At 48.2% G+C, this 25095-nt stretch overlaps 1 protein-coding gene across 6 annotated transcripts in view; it reads left to right on the forward strand.

Moving 5' to 3' along the window:
* Positions 1–25095, forward strand: part of TTK (TTK protein kinase) — a 429767-nt gene that overhangs the window by 216154 nt on the left and 188518 nt on the right. For all 6 annotated transcript variants that reach the window (XR_010176004.1, XM_063916870.1, XM_063916871.1 and 3 more), the window contains exons 11-14: positions 4810–4997; positions 10166–10302; positions 10607–10727; positions 10997–11080. Coding sequence is in view for 5 of the 6 variants with exons in the window: in XM_063916870.1 (XP_063772940.1) it covers positions 4810–4997; positions 10166–10302; positions 10607–10727; positions 10997–11080 (530 nt within the window). In the remaining variant the exon portion in view is untranslated. The remainder of the gene's footprint in view (positions 1–4809; positions 4998–10165; positions 10303–10606; positions 10728–10996; positions 11081–25095) is intronic.

A 25095-nucleotide genomic window follows, 5' to 3' on the forward strand; every position in this document is an offset into this window, starting at 1 on the left:
TGCTCCTGAAGGTAGAAAATTTTGGGAGGAACCCCCTAGCGTGGATGTCTGTCTCTCGCCTGTCTAAGAAGGCGGTGCTGCCTGCCCCATGCTCCATTACCATTAAGGATCCTGGGGATCGGAAGATAGACTACCCTAAAGTATACACTGTGACCGGCCTCTCACAAAGACCGGTCATTGCGGGTTGCTGGATGACCCATGCCATTCGTTCTTGGCCCATTAAAATTCAAGGGGTGTCTCTCGGGGGATATGCCCTTAGTTACTATGGTAACCCTTTCCAAAGTTACGGCTGAGAAATCCACGTTTCTCCCCTCTGGGGCCCTGCAAACGAGACGCTCCTATCCGGGGCTGTCTGTCCAGTCCCTTCAGTCTCACAGATTTCGATCGAAGGCCAGAGGTGCCTCTAATGCGGCTAGAGGCAAGTCCTGAAAACCTGCAAGCACCAGTTCACAGGAACAGTCCACCGGTTCTGCTTCCACTAAGGCCTCAGCATGACGATGCCCACATACCCTGAGGGGATCTTGAGGTGGGAGCTTGACTGCATCACTTCAGCAGCATCTGGAAGACCCTCCTCCTCCCCCCCCCACCCCCCCTCCCTCCCCAAACGATTTTTCTATTCATGCTTACCAGCTTTGGAGTATATGCAAGTTAAGTTACAACAGGCTATCCGAAAGTTGGTCCAGTCCCACGTCATTGTCCCAGTACCACTACCACAATGCGGCAAGGTGTTTTACTCAAACCTGTTTGTAGTGCCGAAGCCGGACGGTTCGGTTAGACCCATTCTGAGTCTGAAATCCTTGAATCCTTATTTGAGGGTGTTCAAGTTCAAAATGTAATCCCTGCGAGCAGTGATTGCGGGCCTGGACAAACAGGAATTTATGGTCTCCTTGGATATCAAGGACGCCTATCTCCAAATTCCGATTTGGCCTCCTCATCAGATGTACCTGCGGTTTGCCCTGCTGAACGATCACTTCTAATTCCAGGCACTGCCCTTCGGCATGTCAACAGCCCCAAGGGTATTCACGAAGCTGATGGTGGAGATGATGCTTCAACTCCGGGTCCAGGGGATCAGTGTGGTCCCTTATCTGGACGATCTTCTGATAAAGACAAGATCCAGGGAGCTTTTGTTGCTCCATGTCGACCGCACCATCCGTCTTCTATCCGACCATGGGTGGATGCTTAACTTACAGAAGTCCCACCTGGAGCCAACTCAGAGGCTCCTGTACCTGGGGATGTTGCTGAATACTGTGGCCCAGAAGGTGTTACTATCAGAGGACAAGGCGAAAACACTTCAGAAGATGGTCCGCATGGTGCTCCGACCTACTCGAGTGTCCATACATCTCTGCATAAGATTGTTGGGAAAGATGGTTGTCTCATACGAGGCACCCCGGTATGAGAGGTTCCATGCCAGAACGGTTCAGTTGGATCTCCTGAGCAAGTGGTCCGGATCGCATCTCCAGATGCACCGGATGATTCAGCTGTTACCTCAGGCCAGGATTTTCTCCTGTGGTGGCTACAGTCCTCCAATCTCCTGGAGGGCAGGAGATTCGGGATTGGACCCTCCTCACGACGGATGCGAGTGTGAGAGGATGGGGAGCTGTCGCCCAAGGGGCGCAGTTCCAGGGCAGGTGGTCAGCCCACGAAAGCCTCCTTCCAATCAACATTCTGGAACTTCGGGCGATCTACAATGCTCTGCTTCAAGCCTCTCCTCTGCTCAAGGATCACGCGATCCAGGTACAGTCGGACAATGCCACGGCTGTGGCAAATATCAATCGACAAGGAGGGACAAAAAGCAGAGCCTGCATGCGAGAGGTGTCAAAGATACTCCTCTGGGCGAAAAGAAATGCAAAAGCAATGTCCGTAATCTCCATTCCGGGTGTGGACAACTGGGAGGCGGACTACGATCTCCACCCGAGGCGGCGGTGTGGTCTCCAGCAGATCATCGACTGGTGGGGTTGCCCACAAATAAACATGATGGCTTCTCGTCTCAACAAGAAACTTCCCTGGTATTGCTCACGGACCAGGGACCCTCAGGTGAGGGCAGTGGACGCACTGGCATCTCCTTGGCCATACCGGCTGGTCTACCTATTTTCCTCAGATTTCATTGCTCCCAAGGGTGCTAAAACGTATCGGGAATTAAGGTGACCACGCAATTCTGATTGCCCAGGATTTGCCTCGGAGGACGTGGTACGCGGATCTTCTGGACCAGTCCGTCGAAGACCCTTGGCCTCTACTACTCAGAAGAGATCTTCTTCAACAAGGACTGTTCGTCTACCCGGACTTACGGCGACTTTGTTTGACGTCATGGAGGTTGAGCGGAACATCCTAGCTCACAAGGGTCTTTCCAAGAAGGTTATTGCAACCATGGTTCAGGCCAGGAAACCTGTGACATCAAGGCACTTATTGTATCTGGAGGAGATATGTCTCTTGGTGCGAGGAACGCACATATCCGCCTGCTGAGGTTCACTTGGGATGTTTCTTATGTTTCTTGCAGGCTGGTGTGGATAAGGGCTTACGTCTGGGTTCCATTAAGCGCGCTCCATTTTCTTTCATGGAGTACTCCACATACAACCTCCCTTTGTGCTGCCTACGGCACCCTGGGATTTGGATCTAGTGCTGAAATTTCTGCAGTCCTCCTGGTTTGAACCTCTGATGACGGTAGAAGACCAGTACCTCCCGTGGAAGACTTGTGATGTTACTGCTTCTGCTCGACATGTTTCAGAATTGGGTGCCTTATCGTGTATAAGTCCGTACTCTGTCTTTTACGAGGACAGAGTGGAGCTCAGAACTAGACAGCAGTTCCTGCTGAATGCGGTCTCTGCGTTTCATCTGGATCAACCTATTGTGGTTCCGTCGAGTTCTGACGCTTCTGCTCCTCCGGAGGCATTGGATGCTGTGCGTGCCTTGAAGATGTATGTCAAGCATACAGCTCGCGTTAGAAAGACTGATTCCTTGTTCGTGCTCTGTGAAGCGCAGAAGAAGGGTTGCCCTGCTTCAAAGCCGTCCATTGCACATTGGATGAGGCTTACTATCCAACAGGCCTACGTGTCGGCAGCCTTACTTGTTCCTTAGTCTCTGAAGGCCCACTCTACTAGATCAGTGGGCTCTTCATGGGCGGCTGCCCATGGAGTCTCGGCCCTGCAACTATGTCGAGCTGCTACCTGGTTGGGAAGAACACTTTTGTGAGGTTCTACAAATTTGATACCCCTGCCAAAAAGGATACTCAGTTTTGGCAGGCGGTGCTGCAGCAGTCTCCAGACGTTCCCGCACGTTCTGGAAGCTTTGGGATGTCCCCATCGTACTAGTTTCCCCCAATATCCCTTATGGATGCTAGAGAAAATAGGCTTTTAATACCTACTGGTAAATCTTTCTCGTAGTCCATAAGGGATATTGGGTGTCCGCCTCAGTGCGTGGACTTTTCTGCAGGTTCTTGTTCTATAGTTACCTGTTCAGTTGTTGTTGTCAGCTGTTGTTGTATGTTAGTGGTGTGCAGGTGTGTCAATCTCTCCACCCTTTCTGTTATGTTCCTTCTCTCATATATGTCCTTTCTCCTTCGGGCACGTTTTTACCTATAATTGCCTGTGGGAGGGTGCATAGAGGGGAGGAACCAGCACACCCAGTTGAAGAAATTTAAAGTGCACTGGCTCCTTTGGACCCCGTCTATACCCCATCGTACTAGTTTCCCCCCAATATCCCTTCTGGACTACGAGAAAAGGATTTACCTGTAGTTATTAAAATCCTATTAACAAAATTATGATGATTTTCCTGTATTACATAGGATTTTTTTTTTAGGGTGGGGGGGGGGGCCCTTTTAATATTTGTAATTGGTTTAGATCTGAGTTCTTCAGGAATTAAGCCACCTACCACCTGTTGGGAATGTGTACGTGGCTTCCCTGTTGGTGGATATCTGAATGTTAGACCAAGATGCAGTGTGAAAGTGTAGTTTCCCACTGTGTCAAAATGAATTATGCTTTCAGATTTGGTTCTTATAAAATGCATAGGTGATTTCACAATTTAATGTTCTTATGTAAATAGTTACAATCTTGAAAGTAGTTAGGATAAGTGTACTGATTCGTGTTGTTGATCTATTAAAAATGGTTGCACGTATCAAGAGTTATTTAAAATAAGGAATCTCTTTTCTCGACTCCATTACTTGGGGTAGATAAAGGTTTTGCAGAATTCCATGTCTGTGTAAAAGTAAAGGAGAGAGGTGCTGAGCATTACTAGAATAGAAAAGACTTCCGTTACATGTGAGTGCGACAGAGAGCCATTCTGGAGGCTTTGCACAATCTCATAGGCTGGTATCTATCGCGATCTGTGCGCGGTGCGCGTTCCAACATCAGCTCGCATGTATTTAAATCTGCTTCTTAACGTTTCCACAGGTCAGCAGTGGGTGGTGATTCCAGTTTTAGCTACAACCCAGTGTCTTTCCTCATTGTGAGACTGCAGAAGTCTCCTCTGTTAGCTCGGCTGGAAGGATATCCTGTGGGATGTCTTCATTGGGAACCGTTCTGCTTAATCTTTGTAATTTATATATGATTGTATATGTTTTCAGAATTTTTGATATGTAAGGCGATAGGGACAAGTGAGTACAGTGCATGACCACTCCAATAGTGTCATTGTGTTGAATGGTTTTCCTGGTGAGCAGTACTGAAATTAGTAAATGCATATACTTTCAATGCATAGCAGCTTTCTCAATGAATATACTGTATAGCTGCGTGCAGTCAAATAAAACCTATACAGCAAAATACTATTGCTCATTAACTATCACACTGTTCATGTGTTTTATGATGGACTTTTTTCCAATAGACATACGTATGGATGACACAGACTCTACTACAGCGCCATATAATGCTCCAGAAACGAATAAGCAAGCTGAGCCACAATTTGATTATGGAATGAACTTAAAGCTGCCTGATCCTTCAAAGCCAAGTAACACTGAATCAGAGTGGAAATGGAAAGTTCCTGAGCTGCCAAGTGATAATTTACATGGAGAGGTAATTGTTCTAATGCCTGTTTTTGCAAAAATGGTTTTCATCAAATACTAGTTACCAGCCCATCAAAGTAATGGAACAACATAACAGTAATGGCAGCGGCTGTACATGCCCGAAAGGAACACTTGAATTGCTCCGTCGGACGCAATTTAGTGGCCGCCGATGGGCAAAACACTTGAATTCCCCCATAGAGGTGAGGAGAAGCGTTATCCTTTTATTATATAGGAATGTTGAGTATTACCACAAACCGTATTAATGATTCACAGACAAAATTGTTATTGGCAGACTGTATTACTTGTAAAATTGTATTTTTCCGGCAGGGTCCACAGGTTATCCACAGGATAAAATTGGGGTATGATGAAGCAACAGCAGATTTGCACCAATCGGTCAAAGCTTTTCGGCCTCCCACCATGCAACGGGCCCGTCCATATATCCCCGCCTCCTGCATCAGGCAAATCAGTTTGGTGCGGCAGGAGCTGGACCATGGTCAAAGGGCTGCTGGTTTTTAGCAGCCCCTAGCTTTCTTATTTTATTTTTATAGTCTTACTATTTTTTTTCTTGAGTGATCTTTCTAAAAAGCATCTTATACGTACCTTAGAAAGAGTTGCTCCAACAACTCTCCACCGGGTCGTGACAGTCCTTACCCACGAGTACAGTGCTGTTTCGGCGGGCATATGTGTCGGATATACTAACAGGTCCAGCAGACGTTACCAGGCTGTGGCCCGGAGCATGGGGAGAAGGTAAGGCATTGGTTCCGCTTAGAAGGGGAGTGTGACTAGTGCGTCTGTATTCACTGAGCGTCCGTGTTCACTATAGGTTCATGGAGCGGCAGTGTACACTAGTAGCGTCTGGATCCACTCAGCGTTCGCAATCGTATTGATCAGTCCTGGAAGCCGGGTGAGTCTCTCTGTATCCCACTCTGAGTATGGGTAATACAGCACTAAGTCTGTCTACCTTTTGAGTATGAATAGTTAGATAAGTGCCTATTGCATATGAGTCTGTATACTATTACTGTGGTTTCTTTCGCTATGCGTCTGAATACAGTAGATCTGTTTAAACATGATTCAGTACTTGAAATGTAGTTGTTGATGTGCTCATATTGCTTATACTATTGTATAACATGTGACTGACTGCTAGTGTGATTGCTGACTTTACTATATATTCTGTCAGTTTTTTTCTATTCCGCTCCTCAATGCTGGTGCATGGGTAAGGTCGGATTGTATGTCACTTTAAAAAGCTTAAAGTGATTACAGCACAAATTGTGTAGTACACTGTGGAAGTGTTAATTATTTATCATGTCTAAGAGCGGCAAAGTGAGGAAGATACACTCACAGCAACACCAACACTCATATCATGTTTTTCTTGCAAAGCTGATTTAACCTCTCAGGATCTGGTTCAGGATGGTTTGTGTGCAAATTGTTTTAGCTTTCACCGGGGTCTCTTGAAAAATACAAGGCAGATCCAGGTGCAGGTTGATCCACCTTGGCCTATGTTTGCACAGACATTATCCAGTATAGCTGAACGGATAATTCCAACTCCTGTACCAGGGATAGGCTACACGATTAACCCTTACATACAGCTTCCCACCTGCGGTTTATCACTTCCAGCAGCAGCCTCTCAAAAGAAACAGGCTGATAAGCCAGTGGTAAGTAAATCTTCATCCTCACAGGCTACACATGTTTCAGATGAGGATTCATCAGAGGATGAATAAACTCCATAAACTCTGCTTCGGCATACGGAGAGAAGGAGGAAGGTCTCAGCTCAGTGGATATAGCAGAGTTAATTAAAGCAATGAAAGCCATTCTATCCTTAGAGGAGTCAGCAGAGCCTGAGAAGGCACCTGTGTTTAAACGTTCCAAAACAGTTAAGACTGAGTATCCAGAGTCAGATCAGCTGACGGAAATCATTGAAGAGGCTTGGGCTACACCCAATAAGAAGTTTAGAATTCCTAGGAAATGGAATTCCAATTATCCTCTTCCAGCTGGGGATTGTTTAAAAAGAGAGATGGCTTGTTTGGCAAAGGCAGTGGCAGCCTGGGCTGATGTATTGGAGGGGGATTTTTCAATGGCATCTAAAGAGCAAAAATCCCATATAGCACATATAAAACAGGCTGCAATGTTCTTGGAAGAAGCAGCATTGGATATGGGTACTATTGCCTCCAGGGCATCAGCTTCAACAATAGCTGCTTGCAGAGCAGTTTGGCTATGTACGTGGAAAGCTGATTCAGAATCTAAGATGGTTTTGGAATCTTTGCCTTTTGCTGGAGAAATTCTTTTTGGTAAAGAATTTACAGATATTTTGGAGTCAGAAGCAGACTCTAAGAAGGTAAAGATTCCGTCCACATACAATTTCAAACCTAAAATTCCAGCTTTTCGGCCCTTTCGGTCTCCATGAAAAGCTAAAGGAAAAAGTGATGGCAGGCAGTCCCAATACAAGAAGTCTGGTAAGACTAAAAAGCACTGGGCTACCAGAGGACCGGTTGGTAAAACAGATAATAAGCCATCAGCCTGATGGTGCGAGCCTCCACCTGAGGCATCCCAGGGTGGGTGACCTACTTCAGTTTGCTCAGATCTGGCAGCAGTCGACAACAGATGCCTGGGTGCAGGAGACGGTATCTCTAGGTTCTGCTTTTGCCTTCAAGAAGCACCCTCCTCCAAAGGTTTTTTTTTTGTACCAGCCCATCTCGAGTAGAGACGAAGGCCAGGGCTTTGCAAGAGGCATTCCAGAAATTGCTTCAGTCAGGAGTAGTCATTCCAGATGCTCCTACACAACAAGGACGGGGTATTTCTCTTTCATCCACTAGGGGACACTGGAGTCCTATACAGTAGGGGTGTGAAGCCTTGAACCGGAGGTGTGGCACAATCTAAAATTAGCATTGTCTGCACAGCCGGTTCCTCCCCCTTCACATCCCTCCTCCCTCAGTTTGAAAAATTGTGCTGGAGGTAACAGCACGTGGGAGCACTGAGCTCCTGACTAAAATACCAAGAGTGTGCTGCGTCCACCTACTAAAAGGCAGACAAAGACACATATATATTGGAGAGACAAAGATCCCTATTGAAGGGACCTGCCTCTCTCCACAGGAGATCCTCCAAGTCTTCCTAACAGTGAGTACTTAAACCTGTTTCTAGTTCAGAAACCAAATGGGTCTTTCCGGCCCAATCTCAAAGTGTTGAACAAATACATTTGGGTACCTCTGTTTTATATGGAGACTTTACGTTTCATAATTTTGGCCATAGAGCCATGGGATTATATGGTTTCCCTGGATATCCAGGATGCTTACCTACATGTTCCTATAGCACTGTCCCATCAGTGTTCTCTCACGTTCGTTATCCCCCAACAGCATTTTCAGTTCCAGGCCCTACCTTTTTGGGTTAGCCACAACCCCCAGGGTATTAACCAAGATTTTGGTGGTAATGGCAACTTATCTCCGCCAGCAGGGGATAAGAATTTTTCCATACCTCGATGATCTTTTAATTGTGGCACAGTTGCAGGAATTGCTCCTATGTCATCTGCAACAGATAACGTGTCTGCAAAAGCACAGGTGGCTCATAAATTGGGCAAAATCGTCTCTGGTTCCATCACAGCGGATGACTCATTTGGGGGCTGTACTGGATTCAAGCCTTCAGAGAGTAATTTTACCTCTGCACAAGATATCCAAGGTTCAGTCAAGGATTCAGGACTTGCTATACTGTCAAAAGGTATCCATTCATGCAGCAATGCGTGTGATGGGATTGATGGTGTCAACATTCGACATGGAGTATACACAGTTCCACTCGAGGCCTCTGCAGCATCTGATCCTTGCCAAATGGAATGGGTTACATCAGACGATAAAAAAGCAGACTATGGTTCTTATGATGGAAGTAAGAAGGTCATTAGCCTGGTGGCTACAGACATCCCATCTGGAAAAGTGGACACTCTTTTGGATATCAGATTGGGAAATTGACAACAGATGCCAGTCTCCAGGGCTGGGGAGCTGTGTCAAGAAGGTTGTGTTTCCAGGGGCAATTGACCAAGGAAGAAGGTTGCCTGCAAATAAAATATATTGGTACTTCGGGCCATATACATGGCACTGATTCAGGCAAAGGACATTCTTCGGGGAAAACCAGTTCAGATCCGCTCAAACAATGCGATGGCAGTAGTGTACCTCCACCATCAGGGAGGAACTCGCAGCCGAAAAGCGATGAAGGAGGTAAGTCGCACACTAAAGTGGGCAGAACTTCATCATCCAGCATTGTCAGCAGTGTTCGTTCCAGGAGTCCTAAACTGGGAATCGGATTTTCTCAGTCGACATGCCATGCCAAGCGAATGGGCTCTACACCCGGATGTCTTCCAGACTCTAGTCGACAAGTGGGAGTTGCCAGAGATAGATCTCATGGCGTCCAGTCAGAACAACAAAGTTCTCGCATACAGGTTAAGGACAAAGGATCCTGGAGCGATCTTTGTGGATGCTCTGTCGGTGAGATGGGACTTTTATCCTCCAATCACCCTATTACCCTGGGTGGTGAGAAAGATAAAGCAAGGAAAGGGTGCCATGATACTAATAGTTCTGGCTTGGCCCAGAAGACATTGGTACACAGATCTGCAGAGAATGTCGATGGATGCTCCACTCCTGCTCCCTCAACGTACAGATCTACTGATGCAGGATCCTTGTAATCACAGACATCTGGATCGACTGTTTGACGGCGTTCCTCTTGAAACCTCTATCCTGAATTCAAGAGGTTTCTCACAACAGGTAATTCAAACAATGCTCAGAGCAAGGAAACCTCCCTCAGTTCACATTTATCACCGAATATGGCAAACCTATATTCATTGGTGCGGTGGTCGGAATTTGGACCCTAACCTCTTCCTTCTTGTACGGAAGGGTGTGCATTTGTGTTCTTCTCGCCTGATTAGGGCTGTCTATGATGCTCCTGCCTTGAGCTTTGGGAATACAACTGATTTGCCTGAGCGAGGAGGCGGGGATATATGGACGGACCCGTTGCATGCTGGTAGGCCGGAAAGCTTTGACCAATTTGGTGCAAATCCGATGTCGCTTCATCATATCCCAATGTTATCCTGTGGAACCTGTGGACTTAGTAGAAATACCGTTATCAACGGTAAGTTCTAACCATAACGTATATATTGGAATTTTTATGCTGATTTGGCCATCCTCCTTCCCTTTCGCTTTTTAGCGTAAACGGATGAGTGTTGATCCAAGTGCTTATCCTGTTTCCAGACGAGTATCTCCACCAGGGAGAGCACCGAAGGTTGATCCTGTCCCACTCTGTCAGACTCCTGTCGCCAAACCACAGGAGGATTATATGAACTGGTAACTATACAACGGTTAGACTGTATACATGCAATCTGATTTGGTTTTCAAGTGTATTTGCATAAAACTTTTCATAGAACTGGCATGCGGCGTTATATGTCAGACAAATTATCCTGTATATAGTGTTATAGAACGCCACCTAACCCTACCAACATATTAGATAGAATTGTGTTAATAATGCTCCGCATATAATATATTCTTATTAGTTAATATTTCTAGATCCATAAATCAAAAAAATAAAAATATAGGTAAATAGATAGATATATATGTATATCAGAAGTGTGTGAATTGCCTCCCTTTTCAGCTTTAGAACTCCAGTGGCGAAAAATTCTCTAGGACTGATGTCTACACCAAGTAGCAGTTACTCTGGTTTTCAACTCCCACAGACCCCGGCGAATTCAGTTATGCAACCTAACTCTTTTCAGGTAATATATAATATTTGTAAGTATTCTTTTAAAATGTGTCGGTGAGTAATGAGTACACCTGTGCACCTGCCGGGTGAGCTGGGAAACGTGATTTGTTTGGTCCTGAGGACTGAGATTCAGAACCACTGCTATAGAGGTATATGGTGTGTTTTATAAATGAAATGGTGATAAAAAAAAATCTGGAATCTTACACGAGTTAGTAAAAAAAAAAAAATTGGAATGCAAAGTTTCTGTTCTGTTTCTATTGTAATAACTTTTTTCCCTTACAGATTGCTTCAAATGCAGATTGCATTCTAGTCAAAGGACGGGTATACATAGTTTTGAAACAAATTGGAACTGGTGGATCTAGTAAGGTAATATTGACATTTTGCTAAATAAAGTGGTATCATTGAGTATATTTTATGTCACCTACATATACTTACCTTCTCCGTTTATAGTGGTGGTGTGATTTATAGCCTGGCACCACTTACTACTGGAGAGGAAAGCACTGCACTGATGTTTCAGAGAATAATTACACTTTCTCTAACGTCCTAAGTGGATGCTGGGGACTCCGTAAGGACCATGGGGAAAAGCGGCTCCGCAGGAGACTGGGCACAAAGTAAAAGCTTTAGGACTAGCTGGTGTGCACTGGCTCCTCCCCCCATGACCCTCCTCCAAGCCTCAGTTAAGATTTTGTGCCCGATCGAGAAAGGTGCAATCTAGGTGGCTCTCCTGAGCTGCTTAGAGTAAAAGTTTAAATAGGTTTTTTATTTTCAGTGAGACCTGCTGGCAACAGGCTCACTGCATCGAGGGACTAAGGGGAGAAGAAGCGAACTCACCTGCGTGCAGAGTGGATTGGGCTTCTTAGGCTACTGGACATTAGCTCCAGAGGGACGATCACAGGTTCAGCCTGGATGGGTCCCGGAGCCGCGCCGCCGGACCCCTTACAGAGCCAGAAGAGCGAAGAGGTCCGGAAAAATCGGCGGCAGAAGACGTTCCTGTCTTCAAATAAGGTAGCGCACAGCACCGCAGCTGTGCGCCATTGCTCTCAGCACACTTCACACTCCGGTCACTGAGGGTGCAGGGCGCTTGGGGGGAGCGCCCTGAGACGCAATAAAACACGTTTTAAACCTTATATGGCTAAAGAAATGCATCACATATAGCTCCTGGGCTATATGGATGCATTTAACCCCTGCCAGTTTTCCTAAAAAAAAAAAAAAAAAGCGGGAGAAAAGGCCGCCGTGAAGGGGGCGGAGCCTATCTCCTCAGCACACAAGCGCCATTTTCCCTCACAGCTCCGCTGGAAGGACGGCTCCCTGACTCTCCCCTGCAGTCCTGCTACAGAAACAGGGTAAAACAAGAGAGGGGGGGCACTATTTGGCAGTTAATATACATACAGCAGCTATAAAAGGGAGAAACATATAAGGTTATCCCTATACAGATATAGCGCTCTGGTGTGTGCTGGCAAACTCTCCCTCTGTCTCCCCAAAGGGCTAGTGGGGTCCTGTCTTCTATCAGAGCATTCCCTGTGTGTGTGCTGGGTGTCGGTACGATTGTGTCGACATGTATGAGGAGGAAAATGATGTGGAAGCAGAGCAATTGCCTGTTTTAGTGATGTCACCCCCTAGGGAGTCGACACCTGACTGGATGGTCGTATTTAAGGAATTACGTGACAATGTCAGCACTTTGCAAAAAACTGTTGACGACATGAGACAGCCGGCAAATCAGTGCCTGTCCAGGCGTCTCAAACACCGTCAGGGGCTCTAAAGCGCCCGTTACCTCAGATGGTCGACACAGACCCAGACACGGATACTGACTCCAGTGTCGACGGTGAGGAGACAAACGTAATGTCCAGTAGGGCCACACGTTACATGATCACGGCAATGAAGGAGGCATTGAACATTTCTGACACTACAAGTACCACAAAAAAGGGTATTATGTGGGGTGTGAAAAAACTACCCGTAGTTTTTCCTGAATCAGATGAATTGAATGAGGTGTGTGATAAAGCGTGGGTTTCCCCCGATAAACTGCTGATTTCTAATAAATTATTGGCACTATACCCTTTCCCGCCAGAGGTTAGGGCGCGTTGGGAAACACCCCCTATAGGTAGATAAGGCGCTCACACGCTTATCAAAACAAGTGGCGTTACCGTCCCCTGATACGGCCGCCCTCAAAGAACCAGCTGATAGAAGGCTGGAAAATATCCTAAAAGGTATATACACACATACTGGTGTTATACTGCGACCAGCAATCGCCTCAGCCTGGATGTGCAGCGCTGGAGTGGCTTGGTCGGATTCCCTGACTGAAAATATTGATACCCTGGATAGGGACAGTATATTATTGACTATAGAGCATTTAAAGGATGCATTACTATATATGCGAGATGCACAGAGGGATATTTGCACCCTGGCATCAAGAGTAAGTGCGATGTCCATTTCTGCCAGAAGAGGGTTATGGACGCGACAGTGGTCAGGGGATGCGGATTCCAAACGACATATGGAAGTATTGCCGTATAAAGGGGAGGAGTTATTTGGGGTCGGTCTATCGGACCTGGTGGCCACGGCAACAGCTGGAAAATCCACCTTTTTACCCCAGGTCACCTCTCAGCAAAAAAAGACACCGTCTTTTCAAACTCAGTCCTTTCGTCCCCATAAGGGCAAGCGGGCAAAAGGCCACTCATTTCTGCCCCGGGGCAGAGGAAGGGGAAAAAGACTGCACCAGGCAGCCTCTTCCCAGGAGCAGAAGCCCTCCCCCGCTTCTGCCAAGTCTTCAGCATGACGCTGGGGCTTTACAAGCGGACTCGGGCACGGTGGGGGCCCGTCTCAAAAATTTCAACGCGCAGTGGGCTCACTCGCAAGTGGACCCCTGGATCCTGCAGGTAGTATCTCAGGGGTACAAATTGGAATTCGAGACGTCTCCCCCTCGCCGGTTCCTGAAGTCTGCTTTACCAACGTCTCCCCCCGACAGGGAGGCGGTATTGGAAGCCATTCACAAGCTGTATTCCCAGCAGGTGATAATCAAGGTACCCCTCCTACAACAGGGAAAGGGGTATTATTCCACGCTGTTTGTGGTACCGAAGCCGGACGGCTCGGTAAGACCCATTTTAAATCTGAAATCCTTGAACACTTACATAAAAAGGTTCAAGTTCAAGATGGAGTCACTCAGAGCAGTGATAGCGAACCTGGAAGAAGGGGACTATATGGTGACTCTGGACATCAAAGATGCTTACCTCCATGTCCCAATTTGCCCTTCTCACCAAGGGTACCTCAGGTTTGTGGTACAGAACTGTCACTATCAGTTTCAGACGCTGCCGTTTGGATTGTCCACGGCACCCCGGGTCTTTACCAAGGTAATGGCCGAAATGATGATTCTTCTTCGAAGAAAAGGCGTCTTAATTATCCCTTACTTGGACGATCTCCTGATAAGGGCAAGGTCCAGAGAACAGTTAGAGGTCGGAGTAGCACTATCTCAAGTAGTACTACGACAGCACGGATGGATTCTAAATATTCCAAAATCGCAGCTGATTCCGACGACACGTCTGCTGTTCCTAGGGATGATTCTGGACACAGTACAGAAAAAGGTGTTTCTCCCGGAGGAGAAAGCCAAGGAGTTATCCGACCTAGTCAGGAACCTCCTAAGACCAGGCCAAGTGTCAGTACATCAATGCACAAGGGTCCTGGGAAAGATGGTGGCTTCTTACGAAGCGATTCCATTCGGCAGATTCCACGCAAGAACTTTTCAGTGGGATCTGCTGGACAAATGGTCCGGATCGCATCTTCAAATGCATCAGCGGATAACCCTGTCTCCAAGGACAAGGGTGTCTCTCCTGTGGTGGTTACAGAGTGCTCATCTCCTAGAGGGCCGCAGATTCGGCATTCAGGATTGGGTCCTGGTGACCACGGATGCCAGCCTGAGAGGCTGGGGAGCAGTCACACAGGGAAGAAATTTCCAGGGCTTGTGGTCAAGCATGGAAACGTCACTTCACATAAATATCCTGGAACTAAGGGCCATTTACAATGCCCTAAGTCAGGCAAGACCTCTGCTTCAGGGTCAGCCGGTGTTGATCCAGTCGGACAACATCACGGCAGTCGCCCACGTAAACAGACAGGGCGGCACAAGAAGCAGGAGGGCAATGATGGAAGTGGCAAGGATTCTTCGCTGGGCGGAGAATCATGTGATAGCACTGTCAGCAGTGTTCATTCCGGGAGTGGACAACTGGGAAGCAGACTTCCTCAGCAGACACTATCTTCACCCGGGGGAGTGGGGACTTCACCCAGAAGTCTTCCACATGATTGTGAACCGTTGGGAAAAACCAAAGGTGGACATGATGGCGTCCCGCCTCAACAAAAAACTGGACAGATATTGCGCCAGGTCAAGGGACCCTCAGGCAATAGCTGTGGACGCTCTGGTAACACCGTGGGTGTACCAGTCAGTGTATGTGTTCCCTCCTCTTCCTCTCATACCAAAAGTACTGAGAATCATAAGAAGGAGAGGAGTAAAGACTATACTAGTGGCTCCGGATTGGCCAAGAAGGACTTGGTACCCGGAAATTCAAGAGATGCTCACGGAAGACCCGTGGCCTCTACCTCTAAGAAAGGACCTGCTCCAGCAGGGACCATGTCTGTTCCAAGACTTACCGCGACTGCGTTTGACGGCATGGCGGTTGAACGCCGGATCCTGAAGGAAAAAGGCATTCCGGATGAAGTCATCCCTACCCTGATCAAAGCCAGGAAGGATGTAACCATACAACATTATCACCGTATTTGGCGTAAATATGTTGCGTGGTGCGAGGCCAGGAAGGCCCCTACAGAGGAATTTCAACTGGGTCGTTTCCTGCATTTCCTGCAAACAGGACTGTCTATGGGCCTCAAATTAGGGTCCATTAAGGTTCAAATTTCGGCCCTGTCAATATTCTTCCAAAAAGAACTGGCTTCTGTTCCTGAAGTTCAGACGTTTGTCAAGGGAGTACTGCATATACAGCCTCCTTTTGTGCCTCCAGTGGCACCTTGGGATCTCAATGTAGTTTTGGGATTCCTAAAATCACATTGGTTTGAACCACTCACCACTGTGGACTTAAAATATCTCACATGGAAAGTGGTAATGCTGTTAGCCCTGACTTCAGCCAGGCGTGTCTCAGAATTGGCGGCTTTATCCTATAAAAGCCCTTACCTAATTTTTCATACGGACAGGGCAGAATTGAGGACTCGTCCTCAATTTCTTCCTAAGGTGGTTTCAGCATTTCACTTAAACCAGCCTATTGTGGTGCCTGCGGCTACTAGGGACTTGGAGGATTCCAAGTTGCTGGACGTAGTCAGGGCCCTGAAAATATGTTTCCAGGACGGCTGGAGTCAGAAAATCTGATTCGCTGTTTATCCTGTATGCACCCAACAAGCTGGGTGCTCCTGCTTCTAAGCAGACGATTGCTCGTTGGATTTGTAGTACAATTCAGCTTGCACATTCTGTGGCAGGCCTGCCACAGCCAAAATCTGTAAAAGCCCATTCCACACGGAAAGTGGGCTCATCTTGGGCGGCTGCCCGAGGGGTCTCGGCTTTACAACTTTGCCGAGCAGCTACTTGGTCAGGGGCAAACACGTTTGCTAAATTCTACAAATTTGATACCCTGGCTGAGGAGGAAATGGAGTTCTCTCATTCGGTGCTGCAGAGTCATCCGCACTCTCCCGCCCGTTTGGGAGCTTTGGTATAATCCCCATGGTCCCCATGGCTCCCAGCATCCACTTAGGACGTTAGAGAAAATAAGAATTTACTTACCGATAATTCTATTTCTCATAGTCCGTAGTGGATGCTGGGCGCCCATCCCAAGTGCGGATTGTCTGCAATACTTGTACATAGTTATTGTTACAAAAATCGGGTTATTGTTGTTGTGAGCCATCTTTTCAGAGGCTCCTTCTGTTATCATGCTGTTAACTGGGTTCAGATCACAAGTTGTACGGTGTGATTGGTGTGGCTGGTATGAGTCTTACCCGGGATTCAAAATCCTTCCTTATTGTGTACGCTCGTCCGGGCACAGTATCCTAACTGAGGCTTGGAGGAGGGTCATGGGGGGAGGAGCCAGTGCACACCAGCTAGTCCTAAAGCTTTTACTTTGTGCCCAGTCTCCTGCGGAGCCGCTATTCCCCATGGTCCTTACGGAGTCCCCAGCATCCACTACGGACTATGAGAAATAGAATTATCGGTAAGTAAATTCTTATTTTCTGCTCAATAGATTCCAAAATAATTGTATTTTTGGGCCCTTAGTATTCAATGCTTGTCGGATCTTTTCCGATGGAGAGGATCTGACAATGCAGTATTCAATGAGCGGCCACATCCGACTGTTTGATTTGGCCGTTCCCGACAACTATCACATGCCCCTATGCTGTTCATACCCCGAGTTGTGAACTCTCAGCTCATCCTCATCCATCCCCGTGTGTGAGATCAAAGTAGGGGCTGGAGGGAGCCTCAGATCCCCGTACTCAGCCACACAGCCCAGTGCCGGCCGGGGAGCTATGCACATCGCTGCCGGGAGAGAGGAGCCTGGCCGGGGGGACGCCCTCTATAGCGGTACCAGCCTTGCTGCCCCTATTGTCCAGTCTCTTCCTCCTATCCTCCCCCGTCCCCACACCCCATCATTTTTTTAAAGTCTGATTTGAGATTGGCGGAAACGGGGCCAAAACCTGTCTGATTTGGCTGCGTTTCCGACAAAAGCACGTGGATTAGCGGCTATTCCGCCGATCCAAGTGTTTTCCGACAAGTCAGGAATCCCCGACTTGTCGGAAAGAAACAGGCGGCATTGAATAGGTCGGAACCCCTTCCGACCTAAAACGGTTGGAAATTGCCGTCTTTACGACAAGACGCCAGTTTCTGACAATAATTGAATACCCCCCATAATCTCTGAAATAAGGTTTATTAAGGTTCCCTTATTAGTCTACTGATACCTTCTACATCTTATGTTGTTGTGACACTCTTAAAATCAACAAATAGTTGCTTTTCATTATAAATCCAAGCCACATTTAAAGCACAAACATAAACAACACAGGATAATGCTTATGGCAGAGTTTCCCAAATGTAGTCCTCAAGGCACCCCAACATTCCAGGTTTCTCCGGCAGGGTCCACTGGTTATCCTCAGGATAACAATGGGATATGATGGAGCGATAGCAGATTTGCACCATTCAGTCGAAGCTTTCCGGTCTCCCAGCATGCAACGGGCCCGTCCATATATACCCGGCTCAGGCAATACAGTGTTCTGTTTGGTGCGGCAGGAGCCGGACTACAGTCATGAGGCTGCTGTTTTTTAGCAGCCCTAAGCTTTCTTATTTTATTTTTATAGTCTTACTATTTTTTAGATTGATCTCTCTAAATAGCGTCTTATACGCATATTAGAAAGAGTCGCTCTAACAACTCTCCGCCGGGTCGCGACAGCGCTTACCTGCGAGTACAGTGCTGTTTCGGCGGGCGTGTGTGTCAGATATTCTAGCTGGTCCATCAGACGTTACCAGGCTTTGGCCGGAGGAGGGGAGAGAGGGTAAGGCATCGGTTCCGCTTAGAAGGGAATACGGACACAGCTGCACTGTTTTGGGAAGGAGACTACCAAACAGTAGCTGACGCGCCACCAGCACGGGTGCTCCAGCGCTAGGCCTTAGGGATCATAGGCTCCAGGAATAGCATGAGGCCACGATCCCTAGGGTTGATGTCAGCAGGGGTAGTCAGACGCCCTCCTGGTCGCCCCTCACCCAGGTTCATGACCAGTTTCCGTCGAGTCTTCCACCATGAACTGTTTCCTCACTTCCGTCTCAGATGCTACCACGAGGGGGGCTCGGTAGCAGGATAGGCGTCTGTGTGACCAGTGTGTCTGTGTTCACTGATTGCTACCACAAGGGGACCTGGTCGCTGCATAGGCGGCCGTGTGACCGGTGCGTCTGTGTTCACGGAGCGCTACCACGAGGGGATCCGGTCGCAGCATAGGCGGCTGTGTGACCGGAGCGTCTGTGTTCTCTAGGTTCAAGGAGTGGCAGTGTACACTAGTAGCGTCTGGATCCACTCAGCGTTAGCTAACACATGATCGATCTTGGAAGCATGGTGAGTCTCCCTGTATCCCACTCTACTGAATACGGGTAATACAGCACTAAATCTCTAGCTACCTTTCTCTTACGTCCTAGAGGATGCCTGGGGACTCCGTAAGGACCATAGGGTATAGACGGGCTCCGCAGGAGACATGTGCACTACAAAGACCTTTAGATGGGTGTGCACTGGCTCCTCCCTCTATGCCCCTCCTCCAGACCTCAGTTAGATCCTGTGCCCAGAGGAGACTGGGTGCATTACAGGGGAGCTCTCCTGAGTTTCTCTGAAAAAGAATTTTGTTAGGTTTTTTATTTTCAGGGAGCACTGCTGGCAACAGGCTCCCTGCATCGTGGGACTGAGGGGAGAGAAGCAGACCTACTTAAATGATAGGCTCTGCTTCTTAGGCTACTGGACACCATTAGCTCCAGAGGGTCGGAACGCAGGTCTCACCCTCGCCGTTCGTCCCGGAGCCGCGCCGCCGTCCTCCTCACAGAGCCGGAAGATAGAAGCCGGGTGAGTATTAGAAGAAAGAAGACTTCACAGGCGGCAGAAGACTTCAGATCTTCTCTGAGGTAACGCGCAGCGGTAACGCTGCGCGCCATTGCTCCCACACACAACAGACACAGCGGGCACTGATGGGTACAGGGCGCAAGGGGGGCGCCCTGGGCAGCAAGATTAAACCTTTAGGGACTGGTTATAAAATATATTTCTCTGACGTCCTAGTGGATGCTGGGAACTCCGTAAGGACCATGGGGAATAGCGGGCTCCGAAGGAGGCTTGGCACTCTAGAAAGATTTAGGACTACCTGGTGTGCACTGGCTCCTCCCACTATGACCCTCCTCCAAGCCTCAGTTAGATCTTGTGCCCGGCCGAGGTTGGATGCACACTAGGGGCTCTCCTGAGCCCTTAGAAAGAAAGTATAGATTTAGGTTTTTTATTTTCAGTGAGACCTGCTGGCAACAGGCTCACTGCAGCGAGGGACTAAGGGGAGAAGAAGCGAACTCGCCTGCTTGCAGCCGGATTGGGCTTCTTAGGCTACTGGACACCATTGGCTCCAGAGGGATCGACCGCAGGCCCAGTCCTTGGTGTTCGGTCCCGGAGCCGCGCCGCCGTCCCCCTTACAGAGCCAGAAGCAAGAAGAGGTCCGGAAAAACGGCGGCAGAAGACATCAGTCTTCACCAAGGTAGCGCACAGCACTGCAGCTGTGCGCCATTGCTCCTCATACACACTTCACACTCCGGTCACTGAGGGTGCAGGGCGCCCTGAGCAGCAATAAAAACACCTTGGCTGGCAAAAATACCACAATATATAGCCCCAGAGGCTATATATGTGGTAAATACCCCTGCCAGAATCCAGAAAAAAGCGGGAGAATAGGCCGCGGAAAAGGGGCGGAGCTATCTCCCTCAGACACACTGGCGCCATTTTCTCTTCACAGTGCAACTGGAAGAAAGCTCCCCAGGCTCTCCCCTGTAGTTTTCAGGCTCAAAGGGTAAAAAAGAGAGGGGGGGCACTAAATTTAGGCGCAATATTATATATACAAGCAGCTATGGGGGAAAATTCACTCAGTTATAGTGTTAATCCCCTCATTATATAGCGCTCTGGTGTGTGCTGGCATACTCTCTCTCTGTCTCCCCAAAGGGCTTTGTGGGTCCTGTCCTCAGTCAGAGCATTCCCTGTGTGTGTGCGGTGTGTCGGTACAGCTGTGTCGACATGTTTGAGGAGGAGGCTTATATAGTGACGGAGCAGATGCCGATAAATGTGATGTCGCCCCCTGTGGGGCCGACACCAGAGTGGATGGTTAGGTAAAAGGTATTAACCGACAGTGTCAACTCCTTACATAAAAGGGTGGATGACGTAACAGCTGTGGGACAGCCGGCTTCTCAGCCCGTGCCTGCCCAGGCGTCTCAAAGGCCATCAGGGGCTCAAAAACGCCCGCTCATTCAGATGGCAGACACAGATGTCGACACGGAGTCTGACTCCAGTGTCGACAAGGTTGAGACATATACACAATCCACTAGGAACATCCGTGACTTGATCCCGGCAATAAAGAAAATGTGTTACACATTTCTGACATTAATCTCTAAAAATGGGGTTTTTATGTTTGGGGAGAAAAAGCAGGCAGTGTTTTGTTCCCCCATCAGATGAATGAATGAAGTGTGTGAAAAGCGTGGGTTCCCCCTGATAAGAAACTGGTAATTTCAAAAAAGTTACTGATGGCGTACCTTTTCCCGCCAGAGGATAAGTTACGCTGGGAGATATCCCCTAGGGTGGATAAGGCGCTCACACGGTTGTCAAAATAGGTGGCACTGCCGTTTTAGGAACGGCCACTTTGAAGGTACCTGTTGATAAAAAGCAGGAGGCTATCCTGAAGTCTGTATTTACACACTTAGGTACTAGACTGAAACCTGCAGAGCGTGCTGCTGCAGCGTGGTCGGTGACCCTGTCAAACATACTAGTTTGCTAACATGAGAACATATTAAAGACGTCGTCTTATATATGAGGGACGCACAGAGGGATATTTTGCCGGCTGGCATCCAAAATGAATGTAATGTCCATTCTGTCAGGAGGGTATTAGAGACCTGTCACTGGACAGGTGATGCTGACCTTAAAAGGCGCATAGAGATTCTGCCTTATAAGGGTGAGGAATTATTTGGGGATGGTCTCTGGGACCTCGTATCCGCAGCAACAGCTGGGAAGAAATATTTTTACCTCAGTTTTCCTCACAGACTAAGAAAGCACTGTATTATCAGGTACAGTCCTTTCGGCTTCAGAAAAGCAAGCGGGTCAAAGGCGCTTCCTTTCTGTACAAAGACAAGGGAAGAGGGAAAAAGCTGCACCAGTCAGCCTGTTCCCAGAATCATAATTCTTCTCTCGCTTCCTCTGAGTCCACAGCATGACGCGGGGGCTCCACAGGTGTAGCCTGGTACGGTGGGGGGCCGTCTCAAAAATTTCAGCGATCAGTGGGCTCGCTCACAGGTGGATCCCTGTTTCATTCAAGTAGTATTTCAGGGGTACAAGCTGGAATTCGAGATGTCTTCCCCCCGCCGTTTCCTCAAATATGCCTTGCCGACAACTCCCTCAGGCAGGGAGGCTGTGCTAGAGGCAATTAATAAGCTATATTCCCAGCTGGTAATACTTAAGGTGCCCCTACTTCAACAAGGACGGGGTTACTATTCCACACGGTTTGGGGTACCGAAACCGCATGGTTCGGTGTGACCCTTCTTTATATTTAAAATCCTTGAACACATGCATAAAAAATTCAAGTTCAAGAGAGAATCGCTCAGGGCGGTTATTGCAAGCCTGGACGAGGGGGATTATATGGTATCCCGGGACATCAAGGATGCTTACCTGCATGTCCCTATTTACTATCCTCGTCAGGAGTACCTCAGATTTGTGGTACAGGATTACCATTACCAAGTCCAGACTCTGCCGTTTGGACTGTACATGGCACCGAGGGTGTTACCAAGGTAATCGCCGGAATGATGATACTCCTTCGAAAAAGGGGAGTTTTAATTATCCCGTACTTGGACAATCTCCTTATAAGGGCGAGGTCCAAGGAGCAGTTGCTAGTCGGGGTAGCACTATTTTGGAAAGTGCTACAACAGCACGGTTGGATTCTAAACAGTCCAGAGTCACAGCTGGTTCCTACGTCACGTCTACTGTTCCTGGGGATGGTTCTGGACACAGACCAGAAATAAGTGTTTCTCCCGGTGGAGAAAGCCAAGGAGCTGTCATCTCTAGTCAGAGACCTCCTGAAGCCAAAACAGTTATCGGTGCATCATTGCACGCGAGTCCTGGGAAAAATGTTAGCTTCCTACGAAGCAATCCCATTCGGCAGGTTCCATGCAAGAACTTTTCAGGGGGACCTGTTAGACAAGTGGTCCGGGTCGCATCTTCAGATGCATTAGGCTGATAACCCTGTCTCCAAGGACCAGGGTATCTCTACTGTAGTGGCTGCAGAGTGCCCATCTTCAAGAGGGCCGCAGGTTCGACATACAGGACTAGGTCCTAGTGACCATGGATGCCAGCCTTTGAGGCTGGGGGGCAGTCACACAGGGAAGAAACTTCCAGGGACTTTGGTCAAGTCAGGTGACTTCCCTACATAAATATTCTGGAACAGAGGGAATGCCCTGAGTCAGGCAAGGCCTCTGCTTCAAAACCAGCCGGTCCTGATCAAATCAGGCAACATCACGGCAGTCGCCCATGTAAACCAACAGGGCGGCACAAGAAGCAGGATGGCGATGGCAGAAGCCACAAGGATTCTCCGATGGGCGGAAAATCATGTGTTAGCACTGTCAGCAGTGTTCATTCCCGGAGTGGACAACTGGGAAGCAGATCTTCTCAGCAAACACGACTTCCACCCGAGAGTGTGGGGACTTCATCCAGAAGTCTTCCAAAGGATTGTACACCATTGGGAAAGGCCACAGGTGGACATGAAGGCGTCCCGCCTCAACAAAAAGCTATAAAAGATATTGCGCCAGGTCAAGGGACCTTCAGGCGATAGCTGTGGACGCTCTGGTAACACCGTGGGTGTACCAGTCGTTTTATGTATTCCCCCCTCTGCCTCTCATACCAAAGGTACTGAGAATAATAAGAAGGCGAGGAGTAAGAACGATACTCGTGGTTCCGGATTGGCCAAGAAGAGCCTGGTACCCAGAACTTCAAGAAAATATATCAGAGGACCCATGGCCTCTGCCGCTCAGACAGGACCTGCTGCAGCAGGGGCCCTGTCTGTTCCAAGACTTACCGCGGCTACGTTTTGATGGCATGGCGGTTGAACGCCGGATCCTAAAGGAAAAGGGCATTCCGGAGGAAGTCATTCCTACGCTGATTCAAGCCAGCAAAGATGTAACTGCAAAACATTATCACCGCATATGGCGGAAATATGTTGCTTGGTGTGATGCCAAAAAAGGCCCCAACAGAGGAATTTCAACTAGGTCGATTTCTGCATTTCCTACAAGCAGGAGTGTCTATGGGCCTAAAATTAGGCTCCATTAAGATACAGATCTCGGCTCTGTCGATTTTCTTCCAGAAAGCATTAGCTTCAGTACCTGAAGTTCAGACATTGTAAAAGGAGTGCTGCATATTCAGCCCCCGGTTGTGCCTCCAGTGGCACCTTGGGATCTCAACGTGGTGTTGAGTTTCTTAAAATCACATTGGTTTGAACCACTAAAAACCGTGGATCTAAAATATCTCACGTTGAAAGTGGTCATGTTATTGGCCTTGGTTTCGGCCAGGCGTGTATCAGAATTGGCGGCTTTGTCATATAAAAGTCCTTATCTGATTTTCCATATGGATAGGGCAGAAGTGAGGACTCGTCCCCAGTTTCTCCCTAAGGTGGTATCAGCTTTTCACTTGAACCAACCTATTGTGGTGCCTGCGGCTACTAGGGACTTGGAGGATTCCAAGTTACTGGACGTAGTCAGGGCCTTGAAAAATTATGTTTCCAGGACAGCTAGAGTCAGGAAAATTGACTCGCTATTTATCCTGTATGCACCCAACAGGCTGGGTGCTCCTGCTTCTAAGCAGACTATCGCTCGCTGGATCTGTGACACGATTCAGCAGGCGCATTCTGCGGCTGGACTGCCGCATCTTAAATCCGTGAAAGCCCATTCCACAGGGAAGGTGGGCTCATCTTGGGCGGCTGCCCGAGGGGTCTCGGCTTTACAACTTTGCCGAGCTGTTACTTGGTCAGGGGCAAACACGTTTGCAAAATTCTACAAAATTGATACCCTGGCTGAGGAGGACCTGGAGTTCTCTCATTCGGTGCTGCAGAGTCACCCGCACTCTCCCGCCCGTTTGGGAGCTTTGGTATAATCCCCATGGTCCTTACGGAGTTCCCAGCATCCACTAGGACGTCAGAGAAAATAAGATTTTACTCACCGGTAAATCTATTTCTCGTAGTCCGTAGTGGATGCTGGGCGCCCATCCCAAGTGCGGATTGTCTGCAATACTTGTATATAGTTATTGCCTAACTAAAGGGTTATTGTTGAGCCATCTGTTGAGAGGCTCAGTTATATTCATACTATTAACTGGGTATAGTCACGAGTTATACGGTGTGATTGGTGTGGCTGGTATGAGTCTTACCCGGGATTCAAAATCCTTCCTTATTATGTCAGCTCGTCCGGGCAGTGTCCTAACTGAGGCTTGGAGGAGGGTCATAGTGGGAGGAGCCAGTGCACACCAGGTAGTCATAAATCTTTCTAGAGTGCCCAGCCTCCTTCGGAGCCCGCTATTCCCCATGGTCCTTACGGAGTTCCCAGCATCCACTGCGGACTACGAGAAATAGATTTACCGGTGAGTAAAATCTTATTATTTATATATATATATATA

The sequence above is a fragment of the Pseudophryne corroboree genome, chromosome 4, assembly GCF_028390025.1.
Source record: "Pseudophryne corroboree isolate aPseCor3 chromosome 4, aPseCor3.hap2, whole genome shotgun sequence".
Lineage (NCBI taxonomy): Eukaryota > Metazoa > Chordata > Amphibia > Anura > Myobatrachidae > Pseudophryne > Pseudophryne corroboree.